The 15,441-nt window shown below is 39.0% G+C and overlaps 1 protein-coding gene across 2 annotated transcripts in view; it reads left to right on the forward strand.

Annotated features, from left to right (window-relative positions):
- Positions 1-15,229, forward strand: part of SMIM14 (small integral membrane protein 14) — an 88,919-nt gene extending 73,690 nt beyond the window's left edge. Inside the window, exon 5 of one of the 2 annotated variants that reach the window (XM_045997100.1) lies at positions 14,277-15,229. In XM_045997100.1, the coding sequence (XP_045853056.1) occupies positions 14,277-14,300 (24 nt within the window). In that variant the 3' untranslated portion in view covers positions 14,301-15,229. Of the gene's footprint in view, positions 1-159; positions 3,271-14,276 lie in introns of those variants that run through there. The other variant, XM_045997099.1, reaches the window with a different exon arrangement.
- Positions 15,230-15,441: the final 212 nt, after the last annotated feature.

Below are 15,441 nucleotides of genomic sequence, written 5' to 3' on the forward strand. Positions count from 1 at the left end.
CTGGTGTAACAGCACATGAGAAGTCCAAATAAGTATATGATTAGGGATTGGGAGGGATTGGGAGGGTGGATTGAATGCCTTCAGTTCTTACTATGTGCTAGATTGGTTGCACTGGGATTCAAGAAGCCGGTTCCATAATTTCTGTCTTTCTAATGCCAGGGACAAGATCCACCAGCCCCTCCTGTGGACTAACTTTGTGATATGGAAAGTGAAAATAGTTAACACCTTGCACGACCAAATGAACGAAGATGACCAGAGTACTCTTAACCCCATTAGACTGTTTTTCCTTTTGCATCTGCAATATGGGATGGTATTGTTTTCATGAGCTTCTAGAAATTTCACTCGCAAGCTTATTTTTGCTTCCTGTGTTATCACCATTCCTTTTTACAGTATATTTGAGTAAATGATTACATTAAAAAATTTACATGGGCTTTTTTGGTTATCCTAAACTTAAACATTCCACTCATTCTATTTGTAACTGTGATCATAATTTTTTTGTGATGATTTCTGGCCTGATTGAAGGAAATTTGAGATCCTGCCTTTAAATATTTTAAATAGTTTTGATAGGTTTTTAAAATTGCTTTTTTTTTCATAAGGTATTTATAAAGTTACTTGGTGTTCTCTGAGATTGTATGAAAAAAAAATTAGAACCACACTGTATTTACATTTACCTTAATAGTTTATTTGTGGGTGGCAGTTTTTTCTAGTTCTTGGGACTGTGGCAGCCTTTGGAATATTTTACAGATCTGTGTCATCCACTACAACTGGCTTTTGTGGCTAGAAAAAGAGGGGAGAAGAAATGAAATATTTGTTTACTAAGTTTTTTAGTCCCACAAAAATGTCTAATATTAGGAGAACTTTAAATAAGCATGATTTAAATATGGTGGGTGATTTACAGTCCATCGTAGCCTTTTAAGGTTCATGAAAGGAAAAAAGTTAATGCGTTCTGCCTTTGCCAGGTATATTCTATACAGTAATAATTTAAGCTATAATTTATTTGTTAAATGGGTGCCTCTCAGGAACCTTTTCTGTTCTAACACTTCCCTGTTAAATGGAACTCTCTGAAAGCTGTAGTGGGGGCCTATTTGGTTGCTGACATTTGAATGCTGTTTACTTATTTAGCCTATTTTTTTCTGTGAAGAAAAAATTGAGTCTTTTGTTACCCTTCTGACTTCAGAAAATATTTGATGGTTTACTCCAAGGGAAAAAGAGGAAAATGAAAAAGCAATCAAGGATCTTTTTCTCACCCCTTATCTCATTCTTTTTTAGTAATAAGATGGATTGGGGTGGGGAGGAACATTATTATAAGTAAAATTTTGAAATGTATAAAAAGCAAAAGGTTGCATTGTTTTGCTCAGTTTGAAAGAAAATGAATACAAATGGCATAAATACAAGTTGGCATGACCTATGTGGTTATAGAATTTTTTTCTTAGCAAATGGTTACAGATGGTTTATGGGGGCTAGAAGATATTTTGCTCTTGATGTAAGGATTTTCCCCCCAGATCAGTCTAGCTTTTCACTGTATCAATCTGAGAAATTACATGTATGAATTAATAAACTTCTCTATATCATTGTACTGTTTAATAGAGTCTCTGATACAATTGTGTGATGCTCCTAGGGTATTTTTTCCCCCTTTGTTATGATGACATTTTAGGCCATAAACTTTTTAAGGGCTTCATTTCATTATATAATCCAATATTGACTGCTTGCATTCCTTCTATGGATCTTAGCTTTGAGCCCAACTTCTTGACATAGTATCATCTATTCTTAATTACTTGTGCTAATTGAGGGGTATCATAACACAGGTAAGTCAAGTCTTAGATAAGGGAGCACCATAGATTTAAATCTTCCTCTTGCTGTGGCCTACTGGAAGCGTTCCCAGCTTTACAGCTGTTAGAGTATTCAGTGTGGAAAGGGTAGGGATGGCATAGGTTGGAGTTAAATCTCTATAAGCATTCCTTTTTCTGCCCTTGGCCCCTGGACTTTGAAGGCTTGCACATACATCCTAGCAGTTTGTTCTCTAAGCTGCTAGAAAGCCAACCTCTGGCGGAGATGCTGATGCATTCACTGAATCTGTGGCTCACAAGTAATTGAGAATTGGCTTTGGTTGAAGCCAGTTGGCCTTGACGAGGAAACAGAGTGTCTAGTGTTAGTTGGCTAGAGACCTACAAATCTAGATTCTTACTTCTGGTTCTTCATTTCTGTCACACACACTTAATTGACAGTACATCTAGTATATTAACCTTTGCTGTATGGACCGTCTATTTAATTAGGAACAAAAGTTCCTTAGTTTTGGGTTTTTTACTTGTAAAATTTCTCTGCATTCCTGAGAAAGACCGCATACTACTGCTTATAAAGTATTCCTGTTAACCTAACTAGTAATTTATATTACTCTATTTAATTCTTAAAGCTTCTACATGTGGCCTTTTTATTGAGCACACTCTTACTCATTACTTGGCTTACATTCACCGGAACTGTGGCTACATTCATTTTTAAATAATCTGGAAAAAGGAAAGATAAAGCTTCATATTTTAATCACTTTGGGCTCTTAAATGTTCCACAAATAACATTAAGTTTATTTGTTTTAGAGTCATATAATGTCCCTTATGCAAAATAATGTTTCCTTGCTTTCCGTATGGAAAAAGTTAACATTGGAACTGTGTATAGTAAAAGAGTTTATCATGTATCTATCCAAGCACTATCCCATGGCCAGCAAGTCATATTTTAAACAAACTTGCAGAGATTTTCTAAAGTAACTATTAGGTTCAGCTAGTCCATGGTTACTTTTAGTGTCATCGTGGTATGTGATGTGATAGTGTTTATAGAATGACCGAATTCTTTTATTTTCAAAGGAACCTTGGAAATGTATCACTCTGAATTAAAGCCTGTCACTCTAAATAAACATGCTAAAATTTGACCAGCTCATCAGCTTAAGACACAAAACAGCAACTTGAGGAGAAACGAAGAGTTTACACATAAGGGGTTAAATTTTTGTTGTTGCAATAGTAGATTTAGTCTTAACACAATATTTCTAAATGAAGAGCATATGTATTTGTTACCATGTCTGATGATTACTTTGTTAAAAGCGAAAGTGGTCATGTGATGTACTAAGTATGAATTGCTGTTTTTCAATGTTTAAATCATGCCAAACAAATCATGTCTGTGCCATCCAGGGTTTATTGTAATCTTTTACTGAGTACTTGGACTGGGATAAAGGGCTTGTACTATGCACTTTTTATTAATGAATAAATAGAAAACATTAGTAACGTATTGTTTTCTGTTTGGCTTTTTGGGGGAAATGAATCTTTTGCTTAGTAGAACGTTTACATCCTTTATTAAACGGTTTCTTTGTAAGACTTTTTACCCCTAACCGAAGACCTTCCACAGAGAGAACTTTAAGTTACAAGAAAAAATATGTATGTAATAGCAGTGGGGCCAATATTCAGAAGTAGGGATTCTGAGAATCTCTAGGAGATTAGATCACAATTACATTTCTTTACTTACTCTTTTTTTTTTTAAATTTCTTCCTAGAATACAGGGTTAATAGACCTATGCTTTGAAGGAATAATATTCAATAATGTTAATTATGTATTTGAGCAGGCCTATGTTACTTCAAGGGACCAAGATGTGTAACTGTACGAACACACACACAAGTAAAGATCTGCTTTTTGTCTTGTGACCTGGAATGCACCCAGAAACCAAAGGTCATTAATCCCCACATACACGTAAAAATGGTAAAATTGCCCTGGCATGGGTCAGTGTCTGTGTGATACTTAAGTGTTCTTTAAAATAGCAAAATGTGTGAAACATAATTTTCTGGAGATAATTAATGATTTCAATTTAAAATTTGTCATGAATGTCAATATATACCTGAACCCCTGTAAAACTAAGTTTTCATTAAATGGTTCTGCAATATTTGTTTTCCTCTCAGAAAGTAGAGTTCTCTTAAGTTTTTTTTTCTTGCCATTTCATCTGATAGTTGTCGCAGTCCCAAATCTGTTTTTAAGAGTCGATTTTTCTCACTACCAAGAAGTTCCATAAACACCAACTGAGATTATGATGCACTCACATTTTTAAAAACTGGATTTATCAAAGTGACCTTTTCCCCTGAGCAACTTAACTTTGCATATCTTTTCTCATACAATAGACTATGTCAGTTCAATAAACATTTCAACAGTGTATTTATTTCTGCTTTAAAATGGGTGTTATTGGGGCACCTGGGTGGTTCAGTGGGTTAAGCCTCTGCCTTCGGCTCAGGTCATGATCCCAGGGTCCTGGGATCGAGCCCCACATCGGGCTCTCTGCTCCGCAGGGAGCCTGCTTCCTCCTCTCTCTCTGCCTGCCTCTCTGCCTAGTTGTGATTTCTCTCTGTCAAATAAATAAAATATTAAAAAAAAAAATGGGTGTTATTCAGGGGTGCCTGGGTGGTTCAGTGTGTTAAGCCTCTGCCTTCGGCTCAGGTCATGATCTCAGGGTCCTGGGATCGAGCCCCGCATCGGGCTCTCTGCTCAGGAGAGAGCCTGCTTCCCCTTCTCTCTCTGCCTGCCTCTCTGCCTGCTTGTGGTCTCTCTCTCTGTCAAATAAATAAATTTTAAAAATCTGTATTAAAAAAAAAAAAGCCAACCCTGCCCCCAAATAAAATGGGTGTTATTCAGAATTATGTTACAGAAAACATTTTAAACCATCAGGCGCCAGATTAAGACGTCTTGTGAAAGGGAAGTGGAAGATGTTTGGGAAGCAGGGAGTAGATAGGGATGAAGAATAATATGTGTAGCTTTTCTTTTTTTTAAGGTTTTATTTATTTGACAGAAAGAGATCACAAGTAGGCAGAGAGGCAGGCAGAGAGAGAAGGGAAGCAGGCTCCCTGCCGAGCAGAGAGCCTGATGTGGGGCTCAATCCAGGGACCCTGAGATCTTGACCTGAACCAAAGGCAGAGGCTTAACCTACTGAGCCATCCAGGTGCACCTATGTGTAGCTTTAAGAATAAAGCAACTTTCATGTCAAGAAAGAATATTCCTGGGGTGCCTGGGGGGCTTAGTCGGTTGAGTATGCAGCTCTTGATTTCCATTCAAGTCATGATCTCAGGGATGTGGGACTGAGCCGTGCTTTAGGCTCTGCCCTGGTGGGGAGTCTGCTTGGGATTCTCTCTCCCTCTCCCTCTGCCTTGCCCTCTCTAAAAAATCAATCTTTTTAAAAATCATATTCCCTTTTATAAACTCTGCTTATTTCCAGGAAGTTTAGGAATGAGAAAAAAATATAACCCCTGCAATACTAGAGGCCTTATTACTTCTTAAATATTTGGTTCCCATACTGCTCATAACCTCAGACACTCAGGCTATGTTTTGATGATGAATGGATTTGAATTGCATTGCCTTTATTCATTTTGAAGAACTGAGCACAGTTTCTCCAAGAGGACGAGTACTACATAGCAGATTCAGCATTATGGAAAAAGTCTACTATTTTGCTGTTTTTGTTGTTTTTTAATATTTATTTATTTGAGGGGGGCAGAACACAGAGGAAGAAGCAGATTCCCTGCTGAGTGGAGAGCCTGATACAGGGCTTGGTCCCAGGACCGTGAGATCCATGACCTGTAATCATGTATATGGGCTGCCGAAGCGAGCACACCATGACCTGTAGTCATGTAATTGTAATAATTGTCTCATGTGCAGTAAAAATTTTTAGCATTGCTAATAGTGTTGAGCCTTGAGGAAAAGTGTTCAAGTAGCTTTGTGTGAGCTGAGCTTAAGGTAAATAATTCATTCAGATCTTTAGCTTTTCTTACATCTAAAAGATAGTATATAGTTTATAGCATATAGCTTATAGTGATTCTCAAACTTTCTGGTTTGGAGACCCCAAAGAAGTTTTGTTTATATGCATTGTTTTGTCTATGAATATATACTGTATCCAAAATTAAAACAGAACATTTAAAAGCATTAAGTATTTTAAAATAACAATATACCCAATACATGTTAACATGAAGGTTTTTATGAAAAAGCCATTTTCCAAAATGAAAACTTAGAAGACTGGCATGTTTTACATTTTTGCAAATCTCTTCAATAGTTGGCTCTTCAATAGTTCAAAAGAAGTCTGGGTTATTATTATTTTTTAAGATTTATTTATTTGAGAGAGAGTAGGGAGGGGCAGAGGGAGAGGGGGAGAGAAAAATCTCCAGCAGAACTGTGGACTGAGCAGGGAGCCTCATGGCGGGTTTGATCTCACGACTCCAATATCATTACCAAGAGCCAGACGCTTAACCGACTGAGCCACCCAGGTGCCCCAGGTTATATTTCTACTTCTACATTCAATATGGCAGTTCCCTTCTTGTGAAACTGTGTGAATATTAGTTTTTGACAACTAAATGACTAATGGTATTTTGAGCAGCCTATACGAGGGAAAACAAATTATGTAACCGTTGGACTGCCTACTTAATTCGGAGCTTTAGTTTCCTCATTTACTTATCAAATATGGTACCACTTTACAGAATGCTGAAGTAAATATCAAATGAAATGTTTGTAAAAATGTTAAGTCCTAAATAAATACTGTATATAAAGACCCTCACCATCCCAACACACACACACACACATACACACACATACCCACTCTCCCTCTTCAAAAACCTTAAGTTGTACAGATACTAGGTATTTAGGGGGGCACTTCCATTGAATTTCTGTTGGAAAGAATTCACTCTACTAAGAATGGACAATGGCACATTTAGGCCAGAGTCTGGCATAAGAAAAACATTAAAGATTAAAACATTAGGGACCCCTGGGTGGTTCAGTCAGTTAAGCGTCTGCTTTCAGCTCAGGTCATGATCCCAGGGTCCTGGGATTGAGTCCCACATCGGGCTCCCTTCTCAGCAAGAAGCCTGCTTCTCCCTCTCCCACTCCCCCAGTTTGTGTTCCCTCTTTCGCTGTCTCTCTCTCTGTCAAATAAATAAATAAAATCCTAAAAAAAAGATTAAAACATTAAATAGAATGTCAGTGTCCAATCAATATTTTAAAATCCTTGAAAGGTAAACTGGAAAGCAAATACATTTTGACTAATAGGTGAATAAATCCATGTGGTAAAAGCTAAAGAGCAAACTAATTAGACTAATAGTTCTCAACGTTGGCAGCACTTTGAGAGCTTTAAAAACCTGGTGCTTTGGCCTCACACCTCAGAGATTGTGGTATGGGGTTTGACCTAAGCATCTATAGGTAATTCCAGTAGCAGTTAAGGGTAAGAACTCTTGGCATTAAGAATGCTATGCCTTGGGGCACCTGGGTGCCTCAGTTGGTCAAATGTCTGACTCTTGATTTCTGTTTAGGTCATGATCTCTGGGTGGTAAGATCAAGCTTAGGTCCAGCCCCCTGCAAGCCCTGTTTAACCCCACCTCAGGCTCTGGGATCAGTGGGGAGTCTGCTCAAGATTCTCTCTCTCTCTCTCTCTCTCTGCTCCTCCCCCACCCACAGTCTCTCTCTAAAATCAACAAATCTTTTGAAAAAGAATGCTAAAGCTTGTTTTTAGTTCTAGAGATGAAAAACTAAACAAAAGCATAAATTAATTTACTTTATACTAACTGACTTCTGTATATGGGCAGGGAATTAAGTGAAGTCTTATATTCTCCTGCAGTAGAGTCATTTTTAATAGTGATATTTCACAGTTTTTCCTCATGCTTAAAAATAATGCTTTTTTATTTTCTCAAATTTTTCTTATGGGGATGAGAAAGGGAGATGTCATCCTTCTTCATGGATGACCATAAAAGAAGCCTGTTCAGTTCATGAGAAGGCTCTAGGTTAAAAAAAAGAAGAAGGAGGAGAAGGAGATGAAAGAAGGAAAGAGAGGAGGAAGGAAAAGAAATAATAAAGCATGCCAAGGAAACAAAAACACCACTGTTATAATAAGGAATAAAGGTGGGATTATTACTTTGCAAGGACTTGGATCACAATTGTTAATAGGATAAATATTAATTCTTCACATAATAGACTTAATGGTCTCAGAAAACATGAATTCTTGTGGTGATAAGGCCATTTGTTTTTAGTCCCTGTCCTCAAGAAGTTTATATTGTAGGGGCGCCTGGGTGGCTCAGTGGGTTAAAGCCTTCAGCTCAGGTCATGATCCCAGGGTCCTGGGATCGAGCCCCACATCGGGTTCTCTGCTCAGCAGGGAGCCTGCTTCCTCCTCTCTCTGTCTGCCTGCCTCTCTGCCTACTTGTAATCTCTGTCTGTTAAATAAATCTTAAAAAAAAAAAAAAAAGAAGTTTATATTGTATTTACCAGGGAAAGACAAATATGAAAGCTAACAAATATACTAATATTTCAGGAACTAACTGCTAAAGTAAAGTTAAAAAATAATGGTGAAAGAGCTTTCTGAAGAGATGATATTTGAAGGGGCGCCTGGGTGGCTCAGTAGGTTAAGTGTCTGCCTTCAGCTCTGGTCATGATCCCACGGTCCTGGGATCGAGCCCTGCGTCAGGCTCCCTGCTCAGCAGGGAGTCTGCTTCTCCCTCTCCTTCTGTTCCTCCCCACCCGGCTCATACTCTCCCTCTCTCAAATAAAGTCTTTTTTAAAAAGAGAGAGAGATGATATTTGGGGTGAGATTTGATGATGCAGCTATGCAAAGATGTGGGTAGTTTTGCAAGAGAAAAAAAGTATGAAGGACAGGAGACTGAAGCATAATTGGGATTTTCAAGGGACCCGAATAAGGCCAAATGACCTGTGCAAATTAAGATCAGAAGTATGGTCTAGAGGGGTGCTTGGATGGCTCAGTCGCTTAGGCGACCAACTCTTTGAGTTTGGCTCAGGTCATGATCTCAGGGTCATGAGATTGAGCCCAGCCTTGGACTCAGTCTCAGCATACAGTCTGCCTTTCCCTCTCCCTTCCCTCTGCCCCCCCCTCCCCAACTCATGCACTTATGCAAGAGCTCTCTCTCTGTCTCTGTCTGTCTCTCTCTCAAACAAAAGAAATGAGGTAGGTCTACATCTTAGAGGATCTTGAACTCCAAAATAAGGAATTTGAGTTTTATTGTGAGTATAAAAGCCCTTGGGACAGAGGATGAGAGATATATGATTTGATTTATGGTTTTAAAAATCTCACTCTGGCTGTTATAGGGAAGATGAACTGTGTGCATCAGAAAGGAAGGTAGGAAGCTAGGAAGCCACTGGGGTCCAGAGAAGAGATGCTAATCTCTTTGGCAAAGGGTTGTGGCAACGTGAATTAGAAGAGGAGATTGGATTTGTGATATATGTTGGAGTAAAGCCAACTGGCCGCATGGATGGCCTGACAGTGAATGGAAGGGAAGAGAGAAAACAAGACTTCAGTCTAGTTTTGGGGCCTTAGCCACTGGATGGTTGATGATTGAAATTGAGATGGGAAAAGTTGATGGTAAGGAAAATGGCCAATGAGAAGGAGCAGATTGGGAGCAATCAGTAGGATACAGGTTAACTTGCTGGAATAAGGAAACAGACTCCAGTGGCTTAACCCAGATCTACTTAAGTTCTCTTTCAGGCAACAGTTCAAAAATATAAGCAATGTACGAGTGAAAGGCTTGCTTTAGGTATTCAGAACCCAAACTAACTTGTTGCCGCACTGACCCGTAGAGCAGTGTTTCTCAAACTGCTGTTGTCCACCCAGTGTTGTCCTCTGCATTGTCAAAGGTCACCATGATACTCACTGGGTCAGTGCTCCCTCAGACTTGAGGGAGGTGGTGAAGGAAACATGGAGGGCCTACCTGTTCATTTAAGGGTTTGTCCTGGAAGTTGTACATCTCCCTTCCATTCACATTCTGTTAGCCAGAACTTGGTAACACGACCATACCCAAAAGAGGCTAGATGTCAGGGCGCCTGGTAGGCTCAGTGGGTTAAACCTCTGCCTTCGGCTCAGGTCATGATCTCGGGGTCCTGGGATAGAGCCCCGCATTGGGCTCTCTGCTTGGTGGGGAGCCTGCTTCCCCATCTCTCTCTGCCTGCCTCTCTGTCTACTTGTGATCTCTCTCTGTATCAAATAAATAAAATCTTTAAAAAAAAAGAGAGATTAGATGTCATTGATGTTCATCCTGGAAAATATCCGCCCAGTTAAAATTTGGGAATTCTATTACCAAATAAGTGAAGTATGGCTATTGGAGTCAGCTGGCAGTCGCTGTCACAGAGGAAAAACAATACTCATGTGTTGGCTATGATGATTTTAAGGTGCATACGACATATCCAAGTGGAGCTCTTGAATAGGTTAAGTAAGAGATGTGTAGAGCTAAGGAAGGTTCCATCACTAAGAGAGAGAAAAATTAAAAGCCAACAGAATACAGGTAATACTCGAATCTTTGGGACTGGATAAAGTCACTTAAAGAGATGGTAAGACAGAGAAAAGAAGAAATCCCAGCACTGGGACTCAGGGTACTGCAATATTTAGAGCTCTGATTGAGAAAGAGGAACCAACACACCGGGAAGGACCATCCAGTGAAAGAAGGAAACCAAGTCTGATAAGTCAAATCATGGGGACGGCAAATTGAACATTTTAGCAGAAAGGATTCATTGGTGAACTCGCTAAAAGATGTTTTGGTGGAGTGAGGGGGATGAAAGCCCATCTGGAGTAGCTAAAGAAAGAACTGGGGGTACAGGAGGAGAGAAGTGCAAGCAGTTCTTTGGAGGAGTTTTACAATGAATGGGGGCAGAACAATGGGGCAGTTACTTGAGTGGGAGATGAGTCTTGGGTGAAAGGGAGATGTTCATATTGTTTTATTGAGATGGGAGAAAAGATTATCTACAGAATTGTCAATACCCAGAGTCCCCTTTCTTCTCCATAGTGGGGTTACTTCCTTGTTGACCTCAACACTATCCTCATGTCTGAAAGGAAGACCCATTGAGATCTACATGTTTTTGCAAAGGCTCCCTCAACTCTGCCTTCCTGTACTCTCCCTATGCTCATGACCTCACTGTGATAACTGGCCTTAGAGCCTATCATGATTAATCCAGTCACATCCTACACGGTGTTCACTAGAACTCCAAGACTCCCCGGTCATCACTAAGCCATCCCCCTTAGCTGATTCAGTTTTATACCCTTCCTTATGCCTCAAACATCCTAACTCAAAGGCCATCATCAGCAAAAGCCCCACACCTTCACTCTTTTTCTCTGAACATCCCCTTCACCAAACTTGTCATCTCTTTATGCACACTGACTCTCCCACTGCCATCTCAAATGGGAGCTGTTGTCTTTTCCAGACCCATAAAGCCAAAGAATGTTGAGGAAGAGTGAGCTTCTTCTTCCCAGTTTCTCAATTTTGGCTGCCAGGCTATCCCTCTCTCATCCTTAAAACTTTCCCACTCTTGGGGCGCCTGGTGGCTCAGTGGGTTAAAGCCTCTGCCTTCAGCTCAGGTCATGATCGGGTCCTGGGATTGAGCCCGGCATCAGGCTCTCTGCTCGGCAGGGAGCCTGCTTCCCTTCCTCTCTCCCTGCCTGCCTCTCTACTTGTGATCTCTGTCTGTCAAGTAAATAAATAAAATCTTAAAAAACAAAAACAAAAACTTTCCTTTGTAAGTTCCTACTGGCAAAGCATTCCATATGATACTCTATCTTCCAAAGTCATAGACCCCTGGACAATTCCTCAGTTTAGCACTGAACTTTCTGCCTGCCTTTTCAGCACTTTTCCTATTGTGACCCTTGGGGATATCAATATCCAGCTAGACAATTCTTCCACTACTCAGTCCCCTAACCTCTCCTCCAGCCATCTTGTTTTCCACACAACTGCAACCACCTACTCCCACTGGTATATCCTAGACCTGTAATTTCCAACTTTGCTGCTCATATATTCCTAAAAGAATCTTGAAAAACAATGTATGGTCTTGCACATTTTTTAGATGTACAATGAAAAAAAAAATGCAATGCAAAGCAATCTTGATGCTTTCCCCTAATAAAGGTTCATATATATTTCTTCTACTTCAGTCTCTTGTCCAACTGACCGTACCATTGGTGTCATTTATTCTTTTCACTCTATTTGGCCAAAATATACAAGGAGGCAGAATGGGATCTAACTAAGCCTTGATTTGTACCTTTTCACCTAAACTCACTTGACTCCATCAGTGAACAAACGAAGTGGAATCTCTACTCCACATTCAAAATTACCTCTGTTTGTCTTAATGCAATTTTAGGGTAAAGACACCTAATGACAGCCAGATCACAATGCAAAAACTACAAGAGAATTTGCAAGACTTGTACACAAAACTGGGTAGCTCCAAAGCATGAAAACAACCACAATCCCAGCTGCTGTCCAGAATGCCAGAATCCATGTGATTAAACAGCATGGAAATTTTGGAGAGTGACTCTGACTTCAGTCAATGCCTCATACCTTTTAAGTTGACATTTACTATGGTCCTAGGTATATGTTTAGTTTTGTTTAAAAAAAAAGTATTAAACATTGTATAAAATGAAGACTATAAGTGAAAAACATCTCAAGATTTGATATAATTAAGTTAAATTACTTTACTGAGTAAATCTTGTAAATTTTCTCCATTTCAGTTTTATTCAATATCTTTAGAAAATTTTAGTAGTCCTGCAAAATGCTCAAGTTGCTTTTTTAAAGATTTTATTTATTTATTTGAGAGAGAGAGAAAGAACACATGCTCGAGAGAGGGGGGTGTTGGGGGGTGATGAGGAGCCGGGGAGGAGCAAAGGGAGAGGGAGGGGGAAAGAATCTCAAGCAAACTCCATGCTGAGCACGATGCAAAGCTCTATCTCTCAACTCTGAGATCAAGACCTGAGCCAAAACCAAGAGTCGGACACTTAACTGACTGACCCACCCAGACATCCCAATACTCAAGTTGCTTTTTATTTATTTATTTATTTATTTTTTAAGATTTTATTTATATATTTGGCAGATAGAGATCACAAGTAGGGAGCGAGGCAGGCAGAGAGAGAGAGGAGGAAGCAGGCTCCCTGCCAAGCAGAGAGCCCGATGCAGGGCTCGATCCCAGGACCCTGGGATCACGACCCGAGCGAAAGGCAGAGGCTTTAACCAACTGAGCCACCCAGGCGCCCCCTCAAGTTGCTTTTTAAAGAATCAAGGTCACTAATTTATATGGCATCTTCTTTGGAATTCAGAATATGCCAACATAGACCAACATGTCCTGTTTCAAACTCTGGACTTCAGTCTTAGCAAAAATGAGTATAAAATGAAGAAAGATGGATTTGAGGTGTCTTTACTGATCACCGTAGGGGATTTCCCCCAAACAATAATCCAGTTTACTTCTTTGGTACTCAGGAGAAGTTTACCCCTCTGTAATGGATGATAGTAAGGTTTTACTTGGGTGAAAGTTAAGCCTTTCTTTTATAAAATGGACTGTTATTAGGCATATCATTTTGGGGAAAGGGCCCTGTGGAAGTTGAGCTGGAAATTGATTTCCTTAAATATATCTGTGCAGGGCAAAACTAAAATAAACTGTCAGAAATCAGAATAGTGTCACCCTTGGTGGGTGTTGGGGGCGGGGGGAGTGTTGGAGAACATTACCAAAGTCTTACTGCTTTTATTTCCTGATTGTCTCTTGAATCTGTTCATTGCTTTGAATCTCCATGGCTATTACCCTAGATATGCTATTTCTAATTCTTAATTACTGTAATTAGTTCTGAATTGCTCTCCTCACATTCACTCTATTTATTCCTGTAACTACCCTCTTCATTCCCCCCAGTTAATTCCCATATGTCCTTTAAGTGTTCAATGATCACAACTTGAGGAAGCATCCCTAATACTATGTTTAATACTCCTATTGTATACTCTCATAAGACCATATATATCCCACCTTAATAAAGTTGTAATTTTACATTTATCTGTGTGGTTGATTGATGGTTTCCCTATAGAATAAAATCTATGAAAGAAGGGAATGTATCATTCTTTACTCAATTATATTCCTAGTGACTAGCACATTGGAAATACTTGGAGAGAAATACTTATCCAATGAATCTATGTTTTTTAAGTTTGAAGAGGAGCCCATGTATAAATTGAAACCATACATAAAAAAATTGATATATAGTATGGAGAGGGTGGTTGGGTTATGGACATTGGGGAGGGTATGTATGTGATATAGTGAGTGCTGTGAAATGTGTAAGCCTGATGATTCACAGACCTGTACCCCTGGGCCAAATAATACATTATATGTTCATAACAATAATTAATAAAAAATTTATATATAAAGCAGATTAAACAGATAAAAGTAGAACTGCTCTGATTTGGAGGAAAGGGGAGATGTATGACACTCAGAACCCTGTTTTAACTGTTTTAACCTTCCACTCATCCACTATTCTCTTTCTCACAGAGTGACACCACCAGAGAAGCTTAGAGCTCCAAGAAACACAACTTGAAAATAATTGGTCTATATCAAGCAGTTCTCAAGCTTTTTGTTCTCAGAACTCCTTAACACATTTAAAATTTGAGGGCCCAAAAAGCTTTTTCATGTTGATTACAGATATTGGCATATGTTATTAGAAATAAAAATTGACAAGTCATACATAAATTCCTTAACGTTGACAATAATAACTCTATGACATTAACATTACTGTATTTCCAAATTAAAAATTAGACTATATTTTTTGCATTTTTATAAATCTATAATATCTGCATCGATCTATTATGATATCACATGTCATACGGCCTCTGGAAAATTCCACTGTATACTTCCGAGAAGATGAGAGTAAAAAACCAAATAACAGGTATTGTTATGAAAATGTTTTGACTTCCTGGATCCCCTGAAATGGTCTCAGGGATTGTCAGTACATTTTGAGAACTGCTGTCCTCAAATGTCCAAAGCTCCATTCTAGCTAGTATTGATATTTTGATTTAATTTCTGTGATTATACTGTTTAAAAGATTTGATTATCAAAATACTAAGAGTGTGAAATGAATTCTAGGTAGAAGAATGTTTAATTCAAAACAAGGAGAAGAATAACAGAAAAGTGTGTTTTATTACAAAGCTAACTGTAATAGATAATTTAAATCTATGTATATGCCAAGTGCAAAAAGATAACCCTACTATAACACAGTATTTGTCACATGTATTGCGATTACTTGTTAACTTATCTCTCCTACTAAACTGTGAGCTTTGGAAGAAGGAATTGGGCCTTAATCCATTTTACATTTTTGGTCTCTAGGATAAAGTCTAACACACAACAGGCACTCGGGGCGCCTGGGTGGCTCAGTGGTTTAAGCCGCTGCCTTCTGCTCAGGTCATGATCTCAGGGTCCTGGGATCAAGTCCCGCATCGGGCTCTCTGCTCGGCACCCTCTCACTCTCTCTGCCTGCCTCTCTGCCTACTTGTGATCTCTCTCTGTCAAATAAATAAATAAAATCTTAAAAAAAAAAAAAAGTCTAACACACAACAGGCACTAAATATTTGTTGGACTAATGAATTTACCTGCTTAGAATGTACAACACCTACATAACATATCATACTTTTTATAACTCAACAGCAAACTTTTTAATCAA

This window comes from Meles meles, chromosome 2 (assembly GCF_922984935.1).
Source record: "Meles meles chromosome 2, mMelMel3.1 paternal haplotype, whole genome shotgun sequence".
NCBI lineage: Eukaryota > Metazoa > Chordata > Mammalia > Carnivora > Mustelidae > Meles > Meles meles.